At 49.6% G+C, this 18,608-nt stretch overlaps 5 protein-coding genes across 5 annotated transcripts; 2 read left to right on the top strand and 3 right to left on the bottom strand.

Moving 5' to 3' along the window:
* Positions 1 to 120: 120 nt before the first annotated feature.
* N7506_003499 (GMC family oxidoreductase) lies at positions 121 to 2,300 on the bottom strand (the record flags this gene model as incomplete). Its single annotated transcript, XM_056952794.1, has 3 exons — positions 121 to 1,660; positions 1,739 to 2,176; positions 2,245 to 2,300. The coding sequence occupies 3 exons, from the start codon at positions 2,298 to 2,300 to the stop codon at positions 121 to 123; spliced, it is 2,034 nt and encodes a 677-aa protein (XP_056814486.1).
* Positions 2,301 to 3,473: 1,173 nt separating this feature from the next.
* N7506_003498 (putative integral membrane protein) lies at positions 3,474 to 5,003 on the bottom strand (the record flags this gene model as incomplete). Its single annotated transcript, XM_056952793.1, has 6 exons — positions 3,474 to 3,751; positions 3,813 to 3,880; positions 3,936 to 4,318; positions 4,380 to 4,447; positions 4,500 to 4,772; positions 4,823 to 5,003. The coding sequence occupies 6 exons, from the start codon at positions 5,001 to 5,003 to the stop codon at positions 3,474 to 3,476; spliced, it is 1,251 nt and encodes a 416-aa protein (XP_056814485.1).
* A 1,703-nt stretch (positions 5,004 to 6,706) lies between these two features.
* On the top strand, positions 6,707 to 8,370 carry N7506_003497 (peroxidase family protein; the record flags this gene model as incomplete). Its single annotated transcript, XM_056952792.1, has 7 exons — positions 6,707 to 6,899; positions 6,956 to 7,074; positions 7,126 to 7,156; positions 7,212 to 7,361; positions 7,424 to 7,744; positions 7,807 to 7,981; positions 8,040 to 8,370. 7 exons carry the CDS (start codon positions 6,707 to 6,709, stop codon positions 8,368 to 8,370), a joined length of 1,320 nt encoding a protein of 439 aa, XP_056814484.1.
* A 1,152-nt stretch (positions 8,371 to 9,522) lies between these two features.
* N7506_003496 (uncharacterized protein) lies at positions 9,523 to 10,832 on the bottom strand (the record flags this gene model as incomplete). The annotated part of the gene is made up of 3 exons (XM_056952791.1): positions 9,523 to 10,002; positions 10,083 to 10,135; positions 10,163 to 10,832. 3 exons carry the CDS (start codon positions 10,830 to 10,832, stop codon positions 9,523 to 9,525), a joined length of 1,203 nt encoding a protein of 400 aa, XP_056814483.1.
* A 6,422-nt stretch (positions 10,833 to 17,254) lies between these two features.
* N7506_003495 (telomere length and silencing 1 family protein) lies at positions 17,255 to 18,400 on the top strand (the record flags this gene model as incomplete). Its single annotated transcript, XM_056952790.1, has 2 exons — positions 17,255 to 18,113; positions 18,171 to 18,400. The coding sequence occupies 2 exons, from the start codon at positions 17,255 to 17,257 to the stop codon at positions 18,398 to 18,400; spliced, it is 1,089 nt and encodes a 362-aa protein (XP_056814482.1).
* Positions 18,401 to 18,608: the final 208 nt, after the last annotated feature.

The following is an 18,608-nucleotide window of genomic DNA, read 5'->3' as shown; positions in this document are numbered from 1 at the left end:
TGGCCGAAGGTAATGACATTCAATGTCTTCATAAGACTCCCCGAAAGAAACACTGGAAACCTTGGAAACTAATGTGCAAGACTCTTATTAGATATAGAAGTTAATTTCAAATTGACACACTCAAGCCGCGTCGGCAATGATGACCTCGGCGGCCTTCTCGCTGATCATGTAGATAGGCAAAGCGATATAATAACCTGGGATGTTGGGGAAGGACGATGCATCGACAACACGCAGACCATCAACGCCGCGAACACGGAAATCCGCGTCCAGCACGGCTTGAGGGTCGTCATCTTCTCCAATGGCCGCTGTGCAGCAAGCGTGGTGACCCCAAGCTTCCTTCTTGATGAAATCCTTCATCTCTGACTCGGTAGTCACATTCGGACCAGGCCAAACCTCTTCGAATGCTCCATCAAGAGGCACAAGATCTTCGTATATGGTACGGGAGAATTGCATGGCTTCGTAAACAGCCTGCAAGTCTTTCTCGTCGCCGTTGTCGTCAGTGACTCCGGAATCGAACGAGTTGAAGTTGATGATGGGCATGTCGCGGGGGTCGGTGGATCGCAGTTCAACTGTTCCAGCATTGTTGCGGCTGCGAGCCTTCAAGGTAATCCATGTCCAATGCTGGGCATCTTTCAATCCGTCATATGCGTAGTTGGGGTAGTACCCGGGGAAATTGACTGGTGCTCCCGTAATCAACAAGTCCGGCTCATCTTCAGCGACAGATGACTTGCGGACGACTGCAATTGCAATTCCGTTGGTGGTATAAGTGCCTTTGAACAAGGGGTCATTCTCCCACTGATCCAGACAAGGATCAGGCATGCTGTACATGAATGTGCACTTGGATGTGAGGACAAAGTCGGTCGGGGACTTTCCAATAGTACCCATCTCGTAGCGGTCTTGCATGTTGGAGCCAACACCGGGTGAATCCACGAGAGTCGAGATTCCAAACTTGGACAGCTCATTCTTCGGGCCGATACCGCTCAGCTTGAGCAACTGGGGGGTGTTGAAGGATCCGGCAGCCAGAATGACTTCACGAGCAGCACTGACGCTCCCTGGGGTGCCACCGGCGGATGTTCGTGAGGCTCGGGGGTCTGCTCGGTAGAGGCTCTGGCCCAATAGATAGTCGACTCCGGTAGCACGGGGCTTGGGTCCAGTGGTGTCGAAGCGGACGTTGGTGACCAAAGTGTTGAGCTGAATGTCGAGGTGGTACTTGCGTGAGCCATCCGGGTTAACAGCATTGGCAGTCTTGATGAGGAAGTCACGAGGACCGGTACGTTTGTATTCGGGGACATCGACGGCAAGAGGAACTTGGTATGGACCTTCATCGTAGTCACGCGTGGGGAGAGGGTTGTTCAAATCACGCAGCAGGACATCTGCAAGACCTGTAACAGTGTTTATCAGCTTACCCAACAAGCCTTGACCCGCAGCTGTTGCAGCGGCGAGAATCAAAGAAAGAAGCTTTTGGTCCTCGATCACAAGACGCAAGTCGGTCAAACTCGTGGTGAGCCATCCTTCGAACCCGTGACCCACCAAGCTGCTGGGCAAGTATCGGTTGCGCTCTAATCTCTCGAAGTACTGACGCATGTTGGCAGCTGACCAAGAGTCATTACCAGTCAGACCGGCCAGGTTCTCCCAGTCATTCTCGTATGGGTAGATAGTACTGAGGTAGTATAAATCAGCACATGGAACAGCAGGGCTACAATGAGTATTACAGACGGGGCGGAAGCTTGATACTCACATCATGGCATTATGAGCGGAACATCCTCCCAGAGTACCCGCTCTAGGGTATAAGATGCCCAAGGGCTCCGAATCAGCAGGAGCGTTGCTTCCGACGTGCAGATCACCTGCTGGGGTGCGGTAGGTCATTTTCGAGTCCTGCTCTTGGCGAGTCAAGTTGGAATAGTGGTTGACGAAATAATCCCATCTCATCGGCTCGTATTCAGTAGACTGCAGTTGCAGGGCAGGAACCATCTGTCTGGTAGCATTGCCCTGGTCGTCTCCTGCATCCAAGATGAGGACCTTGTATCCAGCAATAGCCAATCGAGCCGCTAGAGGACCACCTCCTGGACCCGATCCAACTACAACATAGTCATAGTTGGGAGCTGAAGCGGTGCTGTTTCCCTTCGGAGAAGCACGCTTGTGTGCACCATGCAGATGGCCATCTCCTGTATGGTCACTGAGTTGATGTGAGAATCACTGAAATCAAAGCAAGAGTGCAGTCAAAGTTCGAAGAGGACCACATACAGGGCAAACGCAGTTGAAAGAGTGGATAACAGCCCGAGTGCTGTTAAGAAGCGCATCGTGGAAAACAAAACAAGAGAAAGACCTCCAAAGCAAACAGGGGACCCAATCGCAGGGAAAGAAAGAGAATTCTAACTGAGAACAAAAGCCTCGCCTGCAAAGTGAGTCTCCATGTCTCCTGCCTTATTATAAGCTTAGCTCTGCTAAGCCTCGGATATCCCCTTTACCATGCCAGTCAACGTTACCCTAAACGATCTCATGGTATCTTCGGGAATGTGATCGACAGAGACATTGTCCTACTCGTTGTAAATTAGAGTGCCTCGTGCGACGGCTTGTATTCTGTAATACAAGAGCGATCTGGGCCTGGGGGAGGCTAGTTCAGGAGTTCAGTATTTATGGATGGGTCCTTCTCGTATTGACCCGTTTCAGGAAGCTTCGGATGTCAGAGAGAGACCAATACTTCTGGGCGAAGGATCAAGCCGGCCAATCATTAATTCTTTCTTCTATACTCCGTAAGAGGCATGGCAGAGCGCCGTGGGGACAAAATAGCACCCTAGCGCCCTCTTCCGCTCAACGTGCTGATCCAACGCCACTAATCTGAAGGTGGATCTAGTCTTTCTTGAAGGATTCAAAAATGGAGCAACTTAATTATGTAATTTAGAACATGCTTGAATAATTTAATTAATCTAGCTTTTTGTCTTTTCTACAGAGCATGCATAAGATAGGCAGGTATTGTGGCTGGCTTGTTGAAGTTTTTTTTCTCTAAAAGCTGAGCACGGAATACCTGAGTGAGTGGGTAGGGTTCAGGTTCCAGTGGCGGACAGCACAGAGATCCCACCTGGACATGTCTTGGTGATAAAAAGCCCCCTATTTTCCGAAGCAAGCTACCGAGTGGGCGTTGGAACATTCCTCCACCTAGTCTGTCTGTGCCCCCATAGGTGGGGATTTTCAAAGATGGACGTAACTCGATGGTACTGATGCACCAGGGACGTTTTCAATTCTCTCAAAAAATAAGCTAATTGGATCATCGATAAGGGGATGCTGTCGTTTTGAGTTGGAGCGACATTGTTGAATTTCTATAAAATGTAAAATATACAAGGGATGTGATTAAGACTTGTCTCTGTCACCAAAATGCTATATACAAGGAAAGGTAGAATAAGAGAATGAACATATGAAGTAAGAAGGGAATCACCTCGCCTTCCGTGTCGGGTGTGGGAATACTCGCATGTCGGCTAAGCTGGGTGATGCAGCCGAGATTCACTAGTGTTGTCTATGTCTTCCAAAGGGTAAAAATCCCGTTGGTCGTTTTTGCTTTGCACATTGACCCCTTCGAACCGAGACCCAGTGCCGCGGGAGTGGGAGTTCATGCCATATGACTGAGGGTGCTCGGTGTCTCCAAAGAGACCAGGAGCAACCCGGCGTAGCAAAGAGCGAATGGCTGGTAGACATGCGCAGATGACGCCAACATCGCATTCAATCGTGCTCCAGTATCCAATGCTCACGTAGTCCCCTTTTTTTAAGAGTTAGAGAATGTGCCATCAGAAATGTTCAATACCGAAAAAAGTACTCACATGTTAGGTTTGTAGTGGAAGCAAAATGGATGAGGGAGTTTAATCGCAAAATGCTGACCAAAGTCACACTTATTGAAATGTTAGTCTTTAGCCATAAGCTTCAAGGGGACTGGGAATACAAACAAGACTCCAAGACTGAACATGCAAATCACATAGGATTTCTTTTTGATGGAAAGGTTGAGGTGGTATAGTTGGCGTAGTGGAAGCACCATGACGATCAAGTCAAGGACCATGTTGATCACTGCTGCTGCCCATCCCTGGGCGTTGATGTGATTGCATTGGAAGCTTTCTTCTCCATCCCACCGTAGCCACGCGCCAGGCAGTGGTCTGCACTGGAAGATCGATATCAAGACAAATGCAATCAGATAGCCCACATTGAGACCGATTGCGATGTAGGTCGCGATTCGGAACGTGCGGTCAGGAAAGATTCGAAGGTAGAAACAGCATATAGATATCTTGGTGAGTGGTAGAATGCTGAGATATAATAATTCATCCCAAAAGTATATCTGAAGGGTTGAGACATGTCAGTCGGTGAAGGACACAATGCGCGGGTCTTGAGTAACTCACGTAAAGAATGTGGGTGATGTTGTCGAATGGAAGTGTCCACATGTCTTTGCCGAGACCGGTGTCTGCCACTATATTGAAATGTCAGAGCGCATTCATTTCTATCAACGTTTGGAGCCTTACAGACGACTGAGAGTGCTGAGAGTGGAATAAGGAGACCCTGCCGAGTGTGAGCGAGAAGAGCATTATCCGAATATGAAGCTGTCGATACCATTGTCAACATCATTGTCCAATCGTCCATCCCGAATACTCCGCCACAGCATCTGAGTCTAGCCACCATTCGAAGAATGAAAGCAACGAGAGCAATGATACCGCCTGCGAGTCCCGCACCAGACACAATCTTTGTTCGATCCCGGATCGGTGCTTGGCATAATGAAGTCGTAACGTTTTTCGTGGCTATCACACTCACATGAGTCGTCTTCCTCGCAACAAGAATATCGACTTACTCAGAGATTGCCGGATTGTGCAGCTAGTAACCACACATTCTTCGAGAACAGCAGTATAGTGGGCATCAACACAGAGACACTTCTGATCTGTGGGTGTGCAGGAGGATTGTGGCACCGCAGCCACCATGCATTTCAGCTTCAAAGAGTTAGTTTCCTCCGACTCGGATTCAAGCCTAGCCATTAGAAAGATAGTAGCACTCACAGCACATGAAGGTAATACTTCTGCCAGTTGATCCAATCCTGATGCTATCACCGTGGTTGCGCATAATGCGGCGGCGAGACCTGCTGCAATCGATACACGCATTATGACAGCCTCAGCGTGGTATGCATTCGGGGACAAAGGAGTGTCTGGGAAAATCCAAGCTGGACTTCGCCGGAAATATCGAAATTCAGGAGACAAAAACTTAAGAAGATCCTCGCGGATCTTCTAGTCTGAATGCAAGAGTGAGATTTACCACCCCGTTGGAGTTCTTAGCGCTATGCATCTCCAATTTCTTATTTCATTGTGAATTCTCACTAGTCAATTACCTTTCATTCCAAGCGTCCTTTGGACGTCTCAGGGCTGTCACGAAATCAGTCCTGCCGATCATCTTATCGAGAAAGTCCACCATGGACTTTTCCGCTCTATGACCCCCGAGATTTATTACAGTTGGAAGTGAAGAAACTCGATACCCCTGATCAGGAAGGAATGAAGTGGTTGGACACTCGGCTAATCTCTCTTCAAAACAGTGGCTTGAATCTAAATTAAGATCTACATCTGATACGAGACCTTCCCCAATTTTTGCTGATGCTCTCGACGCTCTAGCGTTTAAAGTCCTCATAAACCCAGCGGCAAAGGAGCACTAGCTGCGGCTCCACTTGCAGCCTAAGGATTTAAAGGGCTGGTGCGATCGACACTCGGGAAGCTGACACTTTTCTCCACTCTTAAGTAAATATTTCCTCCCAAGCCTTGGCTCAGACCCTCATTCAACCAATGCGTGCTAGTTATTTTCAAAGAACTCCACGGCAGATAAAAAAGATCCAATGATTCCCCTGAGACGTTGGAGCTAAAAAACCTTCCGGAATTCAACAATCTTCCCCCCGGGCGAGTGCTAACCATCCTGTCAGTCCGAGAAAATCGCATTGAGATTTTGAGAGCCTTTGGGCCAAGGCCTGGGGTGAATTCTAATGAGTGCACCACCGCTCCTCCTGTTTGCTTTCATTTTTCTCCCGCTAATACGGATATGCCAAGGTCGCCATTACCGTCACAACACCTCTTGCCTTGTGGCAAGAATCACGACTTCAAAGGATCACTGAAGACAATAACCCTGAATCCTGAATCATGAATGATCCGATCGACACTTTCGGCATTCTAAGTTCGATCTAAGCACACCAGGATGCCGGGATTCCCCCAACTAGACAAGATCAGCGCGTCTTGCAAATTTCCACATCGCGAGCGGCAAAACAACATACAGGAACTCCGTGCAACCAAATCGGCACGAATGTGTGGTTGCACGTTGGATCTCTGAAAAGGGGACCTGCGCATGGGCTCCCGAGTCATGAGCTCTTGAAGAATTGGAACCGGCACGTTGAGGAATTGCCGTTAAGTGGGGCATCTAATTTACGGAAGACAGCCGAGCGCAATACAGCGGCCGTACAGCGGTTTGCTATTTTAAATCAATTGGCAGTTATGTCGAGGCTTGCATGTGGGCTCGAGTTGTGCACTGACAAGCCTCGGGAGAACCATTCAGGGGTGGTTAATTTATCAGCGCATTGCCAACATGAACAATTCATCCAAGGAGAAACTGATCACTGTTTCCCACGCAGAACGCCTACGTGCTTTTGGAGAAGAATTATTCTTGGCATTGATTGTTCCACTTGGCTAAGGAAAGGCATACGCTCAACATGCGTGTCTTTACTCTAGGGCTATTGCTCTGGCCATCCCTGGTAATGGGATTCCCAGGCGCAGGCGATAACCATGGCCATGCAACACACCAAGCCTTGCACAAGCGCTGCCCATATGCCGATTCACAGGGTCATCCCGAGAACAAGCATGATAAGCGATTCCTTTTCGACTCCATGAAATCACCTGTTGATGGTAGGCACGCATCGTCAGCTGCATTCTGAGTTTGAATTAGTACTGAAAGAGTCTAGTCACTGGCGAACATGCATTCCAGCCGCCAAACTTCGAAAACGGTGATCAACGTGGACCCTGTCCCGGTCTCAATGCATTGGCAAACCATGCATACATTCCGCGTGATGGAGTAGTATCGGTGGGTCACTACACATGAGACCCCCATTGGCTCTTGATCTAACTAGACCAGTTCGGAAATGTTATCACAGCAATCAACAAAGGTATACTGTCGGTGAGGCATCGTGACTGGAAGCAAGAAACTAACCACACTTTTAGTATACGGCATGGGGGTTGATCTAGCTACGATCCTCGCCATCATGGGTACCGTGTGGACAGGTGATCCGATTTCACTCGATCCCAGGTTTTCCATCGGAGGTCGCGACACCGGTGTGAACAACTTGCTCAACAACTTGGGAGGAGTGCTGGGTAAGTCTATGACCCTGCATATTCAAAGTCGCCAGTGAGAATTCTATTAATAAGTCAACCAGGCGAGCCCCAGGGCCTCATTGGATCTCACAACTTCATTGAAGCAGACTCATCTAACACCCGCGATGATCTATATATGACGGGTAACAGCCATACGCTCAACATGGATAAGTTCATGGCCTGGTACAACATGTCTACTGACGGCACATTCGACATGGATCTCATGGCGAAACGCGCGAAGATTCGCTTCGACGAGAGCGTTGCAACTAATCCAGACTTTTACTACGGACCTGTCACAGGACTTATCGCCCGCAATGCTGGTTATATGTTCTCGGGTCGCTTGTTCCGGAACCATTCTCGCGAAAACCCAGAGGGAGTCTTGAGTACGTCGAAATTGCGATGCCGTTAGATTTTTTTCTTTGTATCCTTTACTCACGATCCACAGCGAAGAGCCATGTCCGAAGCTTCTATGGCATTTATGGCGATGAAGGCAATCTGACCTACCGGGAAGGATGGGAGAGAATTCCTGATAACTGGTACAAAACTCCTGTGGACTGGGGTCTCATTCAGCTCAACCTTGACACCATCGACTGGATTCTTAAGTACCCTGAGCTTGGAAGGTGAGTGACATCAAGTTGCGCGAACGGGACGCAATATCTAACGTGGGGCTTCATTTAGTATTGGAGGAAACACCGGAACAGTGAACTCTTTCACTGGAATTGACCCCGCGGATCTCACTGGAGGTGTTTTGAACTTGACCACTCTTCTTGAGGGCAACAACCTTCTGTGTTTCGTAATGGAGGTCCTCAAATTCGCCAGCCCCAACGCCCTCGGAGGATTATATTCGACTTTGGCCGGGCCTTTGGAGTTTGTCACGAACATTCTCTCCGTGCCGTTGCTGAACCTCACCTGTCCGGCATTTGGGGACTTGCAAATGGGAGGCAAGCCAATCTGGGAAGCGCTGAAGGATGATTTCCCAGGTGCTCTGAAGAGTGGTCGTTTCTTCTAAGCAGTGTGGACAAAAGTGGTTCCTGGTACGGCGAGCTAGGTCGAGCCCTTCCGAGCTAAGCCTTTACCCAGTCCTTCCTAATGATCTATTATGTACCATAATTGGAGATAGAATTGTTCTATTGTCAGCTCTGAAGCTCCCACAAGACCTCGGGAATGTCCTACTTGACCAATGAAATGATCACATTTTTCTTTATCCACGTATGCCTCGTATCTCCACTTTGTTCTGAGAGGCGCTGTTCCACCTAGCACCACGAGTCCAGAGGATTTATCTCCTTCAACGCCCATCCACCCGGGCAATTCATCTAGAACACGAACCTCATCGTCATCAGCGGATATTTTAAGAGGAATTCGATCGCCAATCGAACTACCCAGCCTCATCATACTGAACGCTTCCAGAGACCCCGTCCATCGTGGGAACCAACTGGAGTATAAAGCCGTTCCCAGCAAACCCAGCAGGTCAAGTCCAATCAACATGGACATGATTATTATCCCCGCCAGCGAAATGGTTGGCTTTTTCGAATCGGCACCCATGTCATACATCACCGAGAGAGAGCAATTGAAAGAGTCTTTATGTGATATCCAAGCCATATTTGCTAGATACGCTGATGCAGTAAAGGCATTAGACAAGATGTCATGGGTGCTTTCAGCTTCCTTAAGACCTTCTCCGGGTCGGCTGCGCGCTCGGAAATTCGACAGCCATTTTGCGGCAATTTCGTAGGTGTACCTTTCTGAGGCTTCCTTCGTCGAGAGACTCAATTGTGATGCATTTGTTGAATTCCACGAAAGCGGAGCTTTTGATGGCGAAGGCGGAATTGACGGTAGTCCAGCGGTTTAGTCTCCGAGTCAGAGGGGCTAGGTCAAGACATATCGAGTCGGATTGTTGGGTGTTGATGGTTCTGTCCCCGTACAGATCGGGATATCTTCTGACAAGGTCGATCCAAGAATTAGGACCAAACATAGCAAGTGTTGAGGTCAAAAGCGGGCCTTTATTGGAGACTGATTCAATGCTCGCATTAGAGTCAGCAGCGCCATTGTTGCTGCGTTTTGATTTTGGAGGATGGTGGTTGCTAATCATGCAAGTGGCTGTCAGCACTTTCATTGCCTTGTCACAGAGAAGTCAATACCACCCAAAGTAAATTCGAATGACTCACTATATAGCACCTCCTTGACTATAACAAGCATTGCCGCACTCAAGATTTGGGTCTTGTTTAAGAAGCGGTCCGGCTTTTTGACCATTCATGTAGTTCGGAAGCTCAAAGTATCCAGCCGTGGTCTCAACAGTGACGCGAAAATACTCAGAAAAAGGCGCTGGAAAATCCTCGGCCTGAGACCTGTCTGCTGATATTCGTAAGTCTGCAGAAATAGAAACATTGAGGTACAGGTGCTCTGTGAAGTTTTGCTGGCTGCGAGTGTTTTTCCACGGTGACACTCTCTGATCACTAGGCATACAGACATGAAGTGCCCAAGAGAGATCTGTCGTCGTGATGAGTGGCGGCGGACTATAGCTGATGCTTAGAGCGCCAGGGATTGTATCACAGTGTGCTGGAAACAGATCCTCTGTGATGCCTTCATAGTGCGCAGTCGAGTTAATTCGAGGCAGAAATTGTTGAAAGACACCGGTGTTGTAGTCCTTGGATTACTGTGCAAAAAATGGATCTGATTGCTCCGATAGGTGCGCCCAGGTCCTGCTTTCTAGGTGGCTGTCATTACCAGACCAAAGTTGAGATGATGTATCATCTGCAGATGTTGACGCAAGAGAGTTACTGATTAGGATGACGGTCGTATCGGACGTCGGAGGCTCTTCCTTGAACATGTCAGGTATATCAACGAAATTATCCAAGGAAGATGGAATCGTCGGTGTCTTGATGGTCGTTGGGGAGAGAAACAGTTGTTGCGCGGGGAGATTATGCCTCCGAGAACATGAAGCAAGACCGCCCAAAACAAAAGAACGCTTTTATATCGAGACCATCTCCCGGTAATCAAGTGGTAGTACGTTCCGATGTTGGTCCAGCCTTTGTCCGCCAACACGGTCATTTGGCGGAGTGTAAAAGTCGGAGGTTGCCCTTTGGTGCAGTGTTGAAGATATACCACCGCAGCGCTTGCGCAGACGGCGGAGGTCAGAGGGATGGTCAACACTGCGGCAATGGACTGAATCACCCGCGCAGCCCTGTGCCATTCCTCGTTCTGTGCATACATCTTCTGTAAATCTTCGGTCTCTGATGCCGAGGGATAGACTTTGCTAGGCAGTATCCAGGCATCGTAATGTTTCCCATTGATGGGATGGTATGTGATGATGCAATTGATCGTCCAAGAGGACAAGACCAACGCGGCATAGAATAACACCAGCCAAACAACGTAGGTGGAGCGATGAATTCGGCTTGTGGGAACTTTTGGTGGCTTATCACTTGCTGATTCCTGGCTCAAAGGCCTGTACACCATTTCGATATCCTGAGACTGCATTTTTGAGATTGTGAACAAGACTTTGGACCCCGTTCCATTATGAAGGACCCCTTCAGCTGCCCAGGAGGACAAACACCTGCAGGCGCCCAGGTTGGGCAGTGCTGTGAGGCTGGGTCATTATAGATCAGCGGTAGACTCACTGCTGACTTCGTATTTTTTTTGTTTGCTTTTTTTTTCACAACGACCAGGGTTTTCCAGGCGCCAAATCCTGCGGCCAGCCCTGCGCCCAGGCGCCGAGCGTGGCTAGGGATTCATGTGGCGTACAGAGTACTTCGAAGGTGCATAGCGCCCAGGCCCTGTTGATAGCTGGTTGAGACTGCTCTTCACACCGCTCTGCACCAACTGGCGTGACTGGTGGTTGGCAATAATGAAGCTATTCGACCTAGTCAAAATGCTCAGCTCGCATAGATCCCGGCGTTGAGGCCATGCTTAACAGCAAATAGCCGTTGATGGATTTCCACTCAAGGGTCAATATGATTGATGAACTAGATATGGGAAGACGAAGGGGAAAGATAGAGAGAGAGAGAGAGAGAGAGAGAGAGAGAGAGAAAGCGGTAGGCTTCTTTCTTCCCCCGAAGATCTATCTGTTGCCTGCCAGTTAAGACAACAACACCTTTCCCCCCTGCAACTTGACCCTGGACGCCCAGGAACTTATGTTCCCCTCACAAAAGCCACAGTCTCAGGCTATTTTATGACTATTCAGGATACCTCAAAAAAAAAAAAAAAAGTCCACTTACCCAAATCTAGGCGGTGGGCTCAGTTCTAAGCATGATTCTAAAGTCACAAGATCCACACTTCCCCGTTCCCCAACTAGCTAACTCCTTTTTAGACTCAAATTACAAGGAAGACTTCAAGGTTTCAAGGTTGGATCGAAAAGTTGTGAAAATTTGAAACATTGATAGGTTTGTTCTAATAGTTTCATCTATCGTGAGTCGAGGAAACCGTATCCATCGTCATCATAAAAAATATATACAGTATTCACCATTCAAGACATTAAGCCCAACATTTAGGCAATCTCCTTCTGCTCAATAGCACCCTTCTCCTCACCCCGCATCCAGACATCCACCTCAGCAGCCTCACCCTGAGGCAAGTTGCGAGCCATGGAAACAATGTCCCAAGTAGTAGGCGCATCGCGGAAGACGTGGTTGAGGGCCTCGAGGTTTCGGTTCATAGTCTCGGGGTAGAAGAGGTAAACCGAGATAGGAATACAGGCCGAGATAACGGTGTACACGATGTAGTACTTGTATCCGATGGTATCGAGGGCGACGGGGGTGATCATGACAACGACGAAGTTCCACAGCCAGTGGTTGGCGGTGGAAACGGCGGACATGGCGACACGGAGACGCATGGGAGCAACCTCGGTACAGTAGAGGAAGTTACCACCGAGGAAACCGACGGGGTAGAAGGAGTTGAAGAGGAAGATGAAGACGGCGGAAACGATCGAGGCGGTGTGGTTCTCGCCGAAGCTGGTGGTGATGGCGAGGACCATCATGCAGACGGACATACCGGTTCCGGAGATCATGAAGATCTTGCGGCGACCGAGGCGGTCGATGGCGAAGAAGGCAATGTTGCTGCAGAGGAACTTCCAGGTCATGGCGCATGAGGATAGGATGCGAGCGAGGTCGCTGTCCATGTGGAGGTTCTCCTCGAAGATGGTGGAGACGTAGGTGGAGATGAGGTTACCTCCGCACATCTGTTGGAAAAATTGGAGGGCGACGCAGAGACAGAAGCGGTAGAGGAGACGCTCATCGTCGGGCTTGTTGAAGTTGAAGATGTCCATCAGGGAAGCGCTGGCGACGGAGACCTCGAGGGAGGTTTCGATACCAGCGATCTCAATGCGGACGGACTCGTCGTCATCAGGAACACCCTTGAAGGCAGCCAGACTCTTGGTAGCTTCTTCAATACGACCCACACGAACCAGCCAACGAGGCGACTCGGGGAACAGGAAGACCGAGATCAAAACGACGAGGGAGAAGAACAGGGAGATGGCTAGCGGAATACGCCATTGCAAGTCTCCACTGACCTTGCTCAAACCAAAGTCGATCCAGTTACACAGGACATAACCGAAACAAATACAGATACCGTCGACGACAACGTGCTTTCCACGATTCTTGGCTGAGGTTGACTCTGATTGCCAGACGGGGACGGCGACACTGAACTGACCAACACCGAGACCGAGGATGACACGGCCAACGACGAACTGGGGCAGGCCATATGCTGCGGTTTGCAGGATTTGACCAATGACAGTAAGGATAGCACCCAAGAAGATGGTCTTGCGGCGACCAAACCATTCACCAATGTAAGAACAAGACAAAGCTCCAACAAGAGCACCGAGTTGGAAGGATCCAATAACGGTACCCTTTCCAGTAGAGTTGTGAGATTTTTGAGCACCTTCGGTGTTGATGGTGTCAATTTCCGGGAAGACCTTGACCCAGCTTTCCAAAGTTGCCAGGGGACCGAGACCTGACTGGTTGTAACCAAAGACGATGAAAGCCGGTGCAACAATAAGCAGGGCCTGCGCTAAGCGCAGGTTGCTTCCTCGAAACATTTTGACCGGGTGTGAGAAGGGTTGAGGGACAGTCACTCTGGAAGGGGAAGAGAAGCAAGGAGCAAGGTCGGCTTCCTGCTCAGTTTATACCCTTGGTCCCCTTGCTAGTCTCGCGGAGACCCCGCATCACACAGTGGTAAATTTCATTCTGTGGGCTGATAAATTCCGTAGTGGATAACGCTCATTCACCGCGATGGACAAAATTTGAAACAAGGACTGTGACTCGGCCACGACGCCGGACTCCACGCGGAGTGCTCACCATCCCGGTGAAAAACGAGAGAAGATCCCGCGCTTTCGCCACTCCCGAATGAGCTTGGATCCACGGGTTGGGCCCGCGTCCATCTGATCTCATTGGAAGGAATCCCGTCCCCGAGGATCGGAGGGGTCGCCGCTCAGGGCGCGCTCTTTAACATTCTTTGTGGCTGGCGATCAATTTTAACCCGAGTTAGGCTTAGAAAGAGGTAGGTGCTATGGGCGGATGGTGACATTGCGATAACGTCTCCCAAGGCTCGCGACCTTCCGAGCTTGCCGGTGACTCCGAATTTTGAAAATCGGAGTTGATTGCAGGACACGTCTGCTCGGCTGCTCAATTACCCTTTCGGGCCGGTCATATAGAGGCTCACAAGGCTTGTCCACCGCCAAGTGAGTGCCAAGACCAAACATGTTGTGTAGCCCAATCCGGGGTCTGTCTGGGGCGCCAGGCAAGTGGAGCCTTTTCGTGGGATTACTTTCATCAATTCTCCTGCACCCCACCATCTCGGTCACCTTCCGAAGATTGTCCCACGTTGGGGGCGAATTCGGGACTTCTCTCAGATCTCATGCGTAGACCGCGGGGCCCCGGAGCCATGGACTGTCAGGGTTGGGAATTGATCGGAATTCACACGAAAAAGAAAAGGAACAAGGGTCTGGAAGTTGAGCGGGTTGAGCCACATACCTCATCTTACTGTGATGGGTGTATTATTAAATCCGAGGGAATCCCGATTTGTTGAGACTCTTCTGGACGCCCGCTGGGTAAATTGGCCCATTCCGTTCACCTGGCAGAGATTTTTCGAACATCTGCGGGGAGCAGGCCCTGGCCCACTGGCCAATCAGTCGTGAAGGATATGGGCAATTTAGCCGGTCAGCTGGTGTGAGGAGAAAGAAGGGGAAGAATGCCGAATTCGGCATTAAACCGAGCTGTCGGCCTGATAATCCAGGCATTCTATTACCCGATTGGGGAGGACTAGTCAATCCTTACTCGTAATAACTACTCGTACGAGGTCGGAGTATGGCTATCTCTACTCCCACCGGTATATCTTTGGAGCCGTGGACTGATCGATTTTCATTTCTATGTGGTAGGAGTTTCTGCTTATCCTGACAGGAATGGTAGTGCGGTGAACGGAGTAAAAACCTCTCGTCTCAATATGAGGCATGAAACAGATCGGGTTTAGGATTCCAGACCAAAATTTGTGCATTTCAGCCCTAGAAATCGCTGACTTCCAAGGCTGCATGTGCTAAGATGTCCTGTCATTATTAAGCATTTCTGGGCGAGCCCGCATAAGTCTGCGTCCCAAGATGACCAGGCATAATGTCTAGCGCTAGAGATCTCCGAATACGCTCAGCTTCCCACTTTGTGTTCATATTGCTAATGCCATTGCTAATGCCAACCTCTGCTTCACCACTTCCGCTCAGACACCGAAAATGACTTCACTTCCGCGGCCCCAGGGGCCGGGCTTGGCATTTGCTAAGAGTTCAAAAGCTTTTGTGGGGGTGCAGGTTCAACCCTGTCAAAGTCTTAGCCAATCTGTCTGTGCATACGCTGTCCTCCGATTGGCTGCTCAGCTCGTGCCTTTGGCCTGATTGCCAAGGCTATCAAGCCTTCGCCCAGCTCTGTGTATGGCTGTCATCACCGAACATATACTTTGCAGGGAACAGCTTCCTGCTCGCTCCCCGGTATTCTCCGCACGATGATGAAGCCAACTACCGAATCACCCCGTTTTCTCCCCACGGGGTCTCATCCTTGCTGATCGCTCTGTGTTGGGTAACGATTCATCTCCCGAATGAAACACTATCGTCTGATACCCCGGCACTACGTGGAAGGTAGCCCGTTCAGGCTATACAGCCAGCACTGCATGCTCTAATCCTACAGGTTTCACGGGCGCTATCAGTTCTCATTGGCTATATCCGAACGCCATGTTGACAGGATTCCTTGGCAGTTTCAATGACATAGGGGGCCGTCGGTCATTTCCAGGTGACCCTGATCTATTGCCCCTTTTCTTGCCTGGATGCTTCCCTCCATATCCGAATTTCGGATTATTCGGAGTCTTCTATATAGCTGACTTGGAGCCTATGAGGTCCACACGTTTCGAACCACACTTCCAAGGTTGCTCGGACATTGCCCGGTCTTCGTGTTCGCTGATAGATCTCGAACCAGTTGAGATCTGGCTAAAGCCTAAACTTAACATTACGCAGGTCCCCGGGAGCTTACAATAAAACTTTGGAGTCTATTTAGATTCCATGCGGATTGCATGAGTGCGTTTGGCTGTTGAAATGACCGCAGCACAATCTGCGGAGTACTCCGTAGTCATGTTCAGGTTATGATCTCGGGCTCACAGGATTGACAAACTTTGTCTCTTTGTCTTCTTAGTTCGGGGCGACTCGGGAACCTAAATCCGGACGTAACATGAAATACTAATCACAGCTTTCTAAATGGACTCTCCGATAATATGACGCTGTGAACCCATCTAGACGATATGTACTCCGTACTAAACACTCCGCACGGAGAACTCATTTCATTCAAGATGGACACTTCGACCGAGAGGGGGAACCGGGTTTCTATGTATATCGAACCGAGGTGCGTCAGAAGCACCTACCCTATATCTTGATGTTTTCGGGGTTGATCCCAGGGTCGATTGTCCCTAGTCTTCTCCCTCTTTCAACGACGTTTCGCAGCACGGTGAGGGTAATGCAAAATTCTGGAATTTTGTAAGAATTTTTCTTTTCCCATCTCTTCAATGAGTATGAAGTTCACATCCACGCGGTCATCGGCTTCCATGGGTCTAGGCCCTGAGCTCATATTGCCGTCTCCGGCTGTTTCACGTGTAGAGAAATATACCCCACGCTATAGACGTGTTCCAAATTTTTACGAACATTATCTGCCTATGGACCTCTTGTACAAAATGGTGCACAGAACAGACAGAGCCGAGGAAACTTGGGAATCCTGTGTTCATTCGTTGTACAACTAGTCTGGAATCTAGGAATGCTCTTGGATAATTGCGCGGGAATCTCGGGGGCGCTTGCAGGGATCTTGGGGATGGTTGCAATTTGTGGACTCCAGAGCTTGAGAGCTATGGGATCTTTGGGGGTTTCCCAGTCGAGTACATACGGCGACTAAGTCAATTTGGAGTATGTGATTATCTCCCGCATAATATGACTTGTACAGCAACGTGTTACAAGGACCGATCCCTGCTAAGAAACGATGATTAGAATGGGTTGGTAAGGCAAGCATCGAGTCGCGGTGTAGAGTAGATGTGCAGTCGCTTCCCCAGAGGTCTTTGAGTAGCTCACTCTAGTTAACTCCCGAACATGGCTTTCTCGTCATCGACAGGTATGGAGAATATATCACTTCTGTAGTACGCGGTTGTTATCGCTCCAGCAACACTGAAATGCAAACATTGTGGACCATTCATGGTGGCAATTGAGCTATACTAATCCATGGTTACAGTGAGGTTACATTAGTGCATATCGAGGATGAGCTCGTCCTTGTTCTGACCAAGCCCTTTGGAAAGTGCCAAGAGGAAAAGTAAACAGAGCCGCTTCGCCTGAGGCGATTCCGCCCTCGTGCGCTCGTGACCGGTTTTCTGCCGGCAAAAACACCCAGGGTTCATTTTGCGACATGACCTCACTCTTAGCGTTCCCTCATTTCACCCACAAGCTTGTGTTGCAAAATACGATGACACCAGAAGTTGAGCACGATTTATCCGAAACCCTCTTCCGCCCCGCGAAGAAACGCAAGTTTGCGCGACGACGTGCGGATCATGACGCCGAAGATGCCGATGCCGATGCCGATCCTGCGCTTGTCGCAAACAACCAGAAAGACAATACCCCTTCAGCACCACCGTCAAGCAACCAGATAAGACGTCCGCGCACTGCGCGCAAAGGCGGAATCGGCTTCTCGGCCAAATCACAACTCGGAGAGGATCATAGCCAGCAACTTGCCTTGCGATCAACCGGAGACCTGGAGGAGGACAAGATACGCGCCATGCACGAGCGCTTTACCGGGTATACTGGCCAGTCGGACGATGTCGACAGACACATGTACGGACCCCTTTATGCAATCCAATCTCAACTGCGAGTGGCATGGACTAACAAGATAAGGATGGCTTATATAGATTCCGAAATGGCTAAACGCTACCAGCCTCACGCACAAGCGCAAACACCCGATTTCAACCAGTCACAACCAAAGGATGTCGCTGTGGGACAGCCTTTCCAACCGCAGCAACAACGTGAACCTGCATCTCTAGGGAGACTTCATGAAATTGATCTCGGCCAGGAAGCAACCTTGCGGAATATTGCGCGCACAGAAGCGGCGACGCGCAGACTAGCTGGTGACGAGGATGTGCCTGTTGGGGACATTACTCCGGAGGCAGGTCGCTCCGGCCCAGGTGGCAAGTCAAGGCGCAATCATAAACATCGGACCGATGCCGATATTGAGCGAGATCGTCTCGTGGAGGAGGTACTACGAGAAAGCAAACGTGAGTCACTATCGGAAAACATTTTATACAATGCACTTGCTAAACTCAACCTTTTAGTGGATGTTTATGACGACTACGAGGATGATGCGCAGGTGGATGACCCGCAAGCTGCTGATGATCGAGTTGCTGAGCAATTCCGACGAGACTTTATGGATGCGATGCAGTCTCGTCGTCGACTTCGCACTACCAAGCCAGCGGTGAAGGATGAAGGTCCTAAGGGCCCAAAGCTGGGTGGCAGTCGGAGTGCGAGAGCCGCCATGCGCGAAGCACAACCCGGCAAGAAATAATCTTATACGTGCTTTTGCTTGCCACGAGCAGGAGCACATCCCTTTGAATGATTGTACGCCACGTCTTTTCTTTCTTTTGAAAATGCATAAGATACCATAGTGATATTCCAAAAAAAATCATGCCATTATGAAAGACCCGCTTCCAAGGTTCTAGAATGCACAATAACCCGTGATATCTTTCCCCGAGCCGTGAAAAGAAAGGGTTGCA

The sequence above is a fragment of the Penicillium brevicompactum genome (genome assembly GCF_028827555.1).
Source record: "Penicillium brevicompactum strain IBT 35665 chromosome Unknown utg000002l_segment0_segment0, whole genome shotgun sequence".
In the NCBI taxonomy this organism is placed as follows: Eukaryota; Fungi; Ascomycota; class Eurotiomycetes; order Eurotiales; family Aspergillaceae; genus Penicillium; species Penicillium brevicompactum.
Note: the sequence above shows the minus strand (reverse complement) of the source record. Positions and strands in the feature narration are given on the sequence as shown.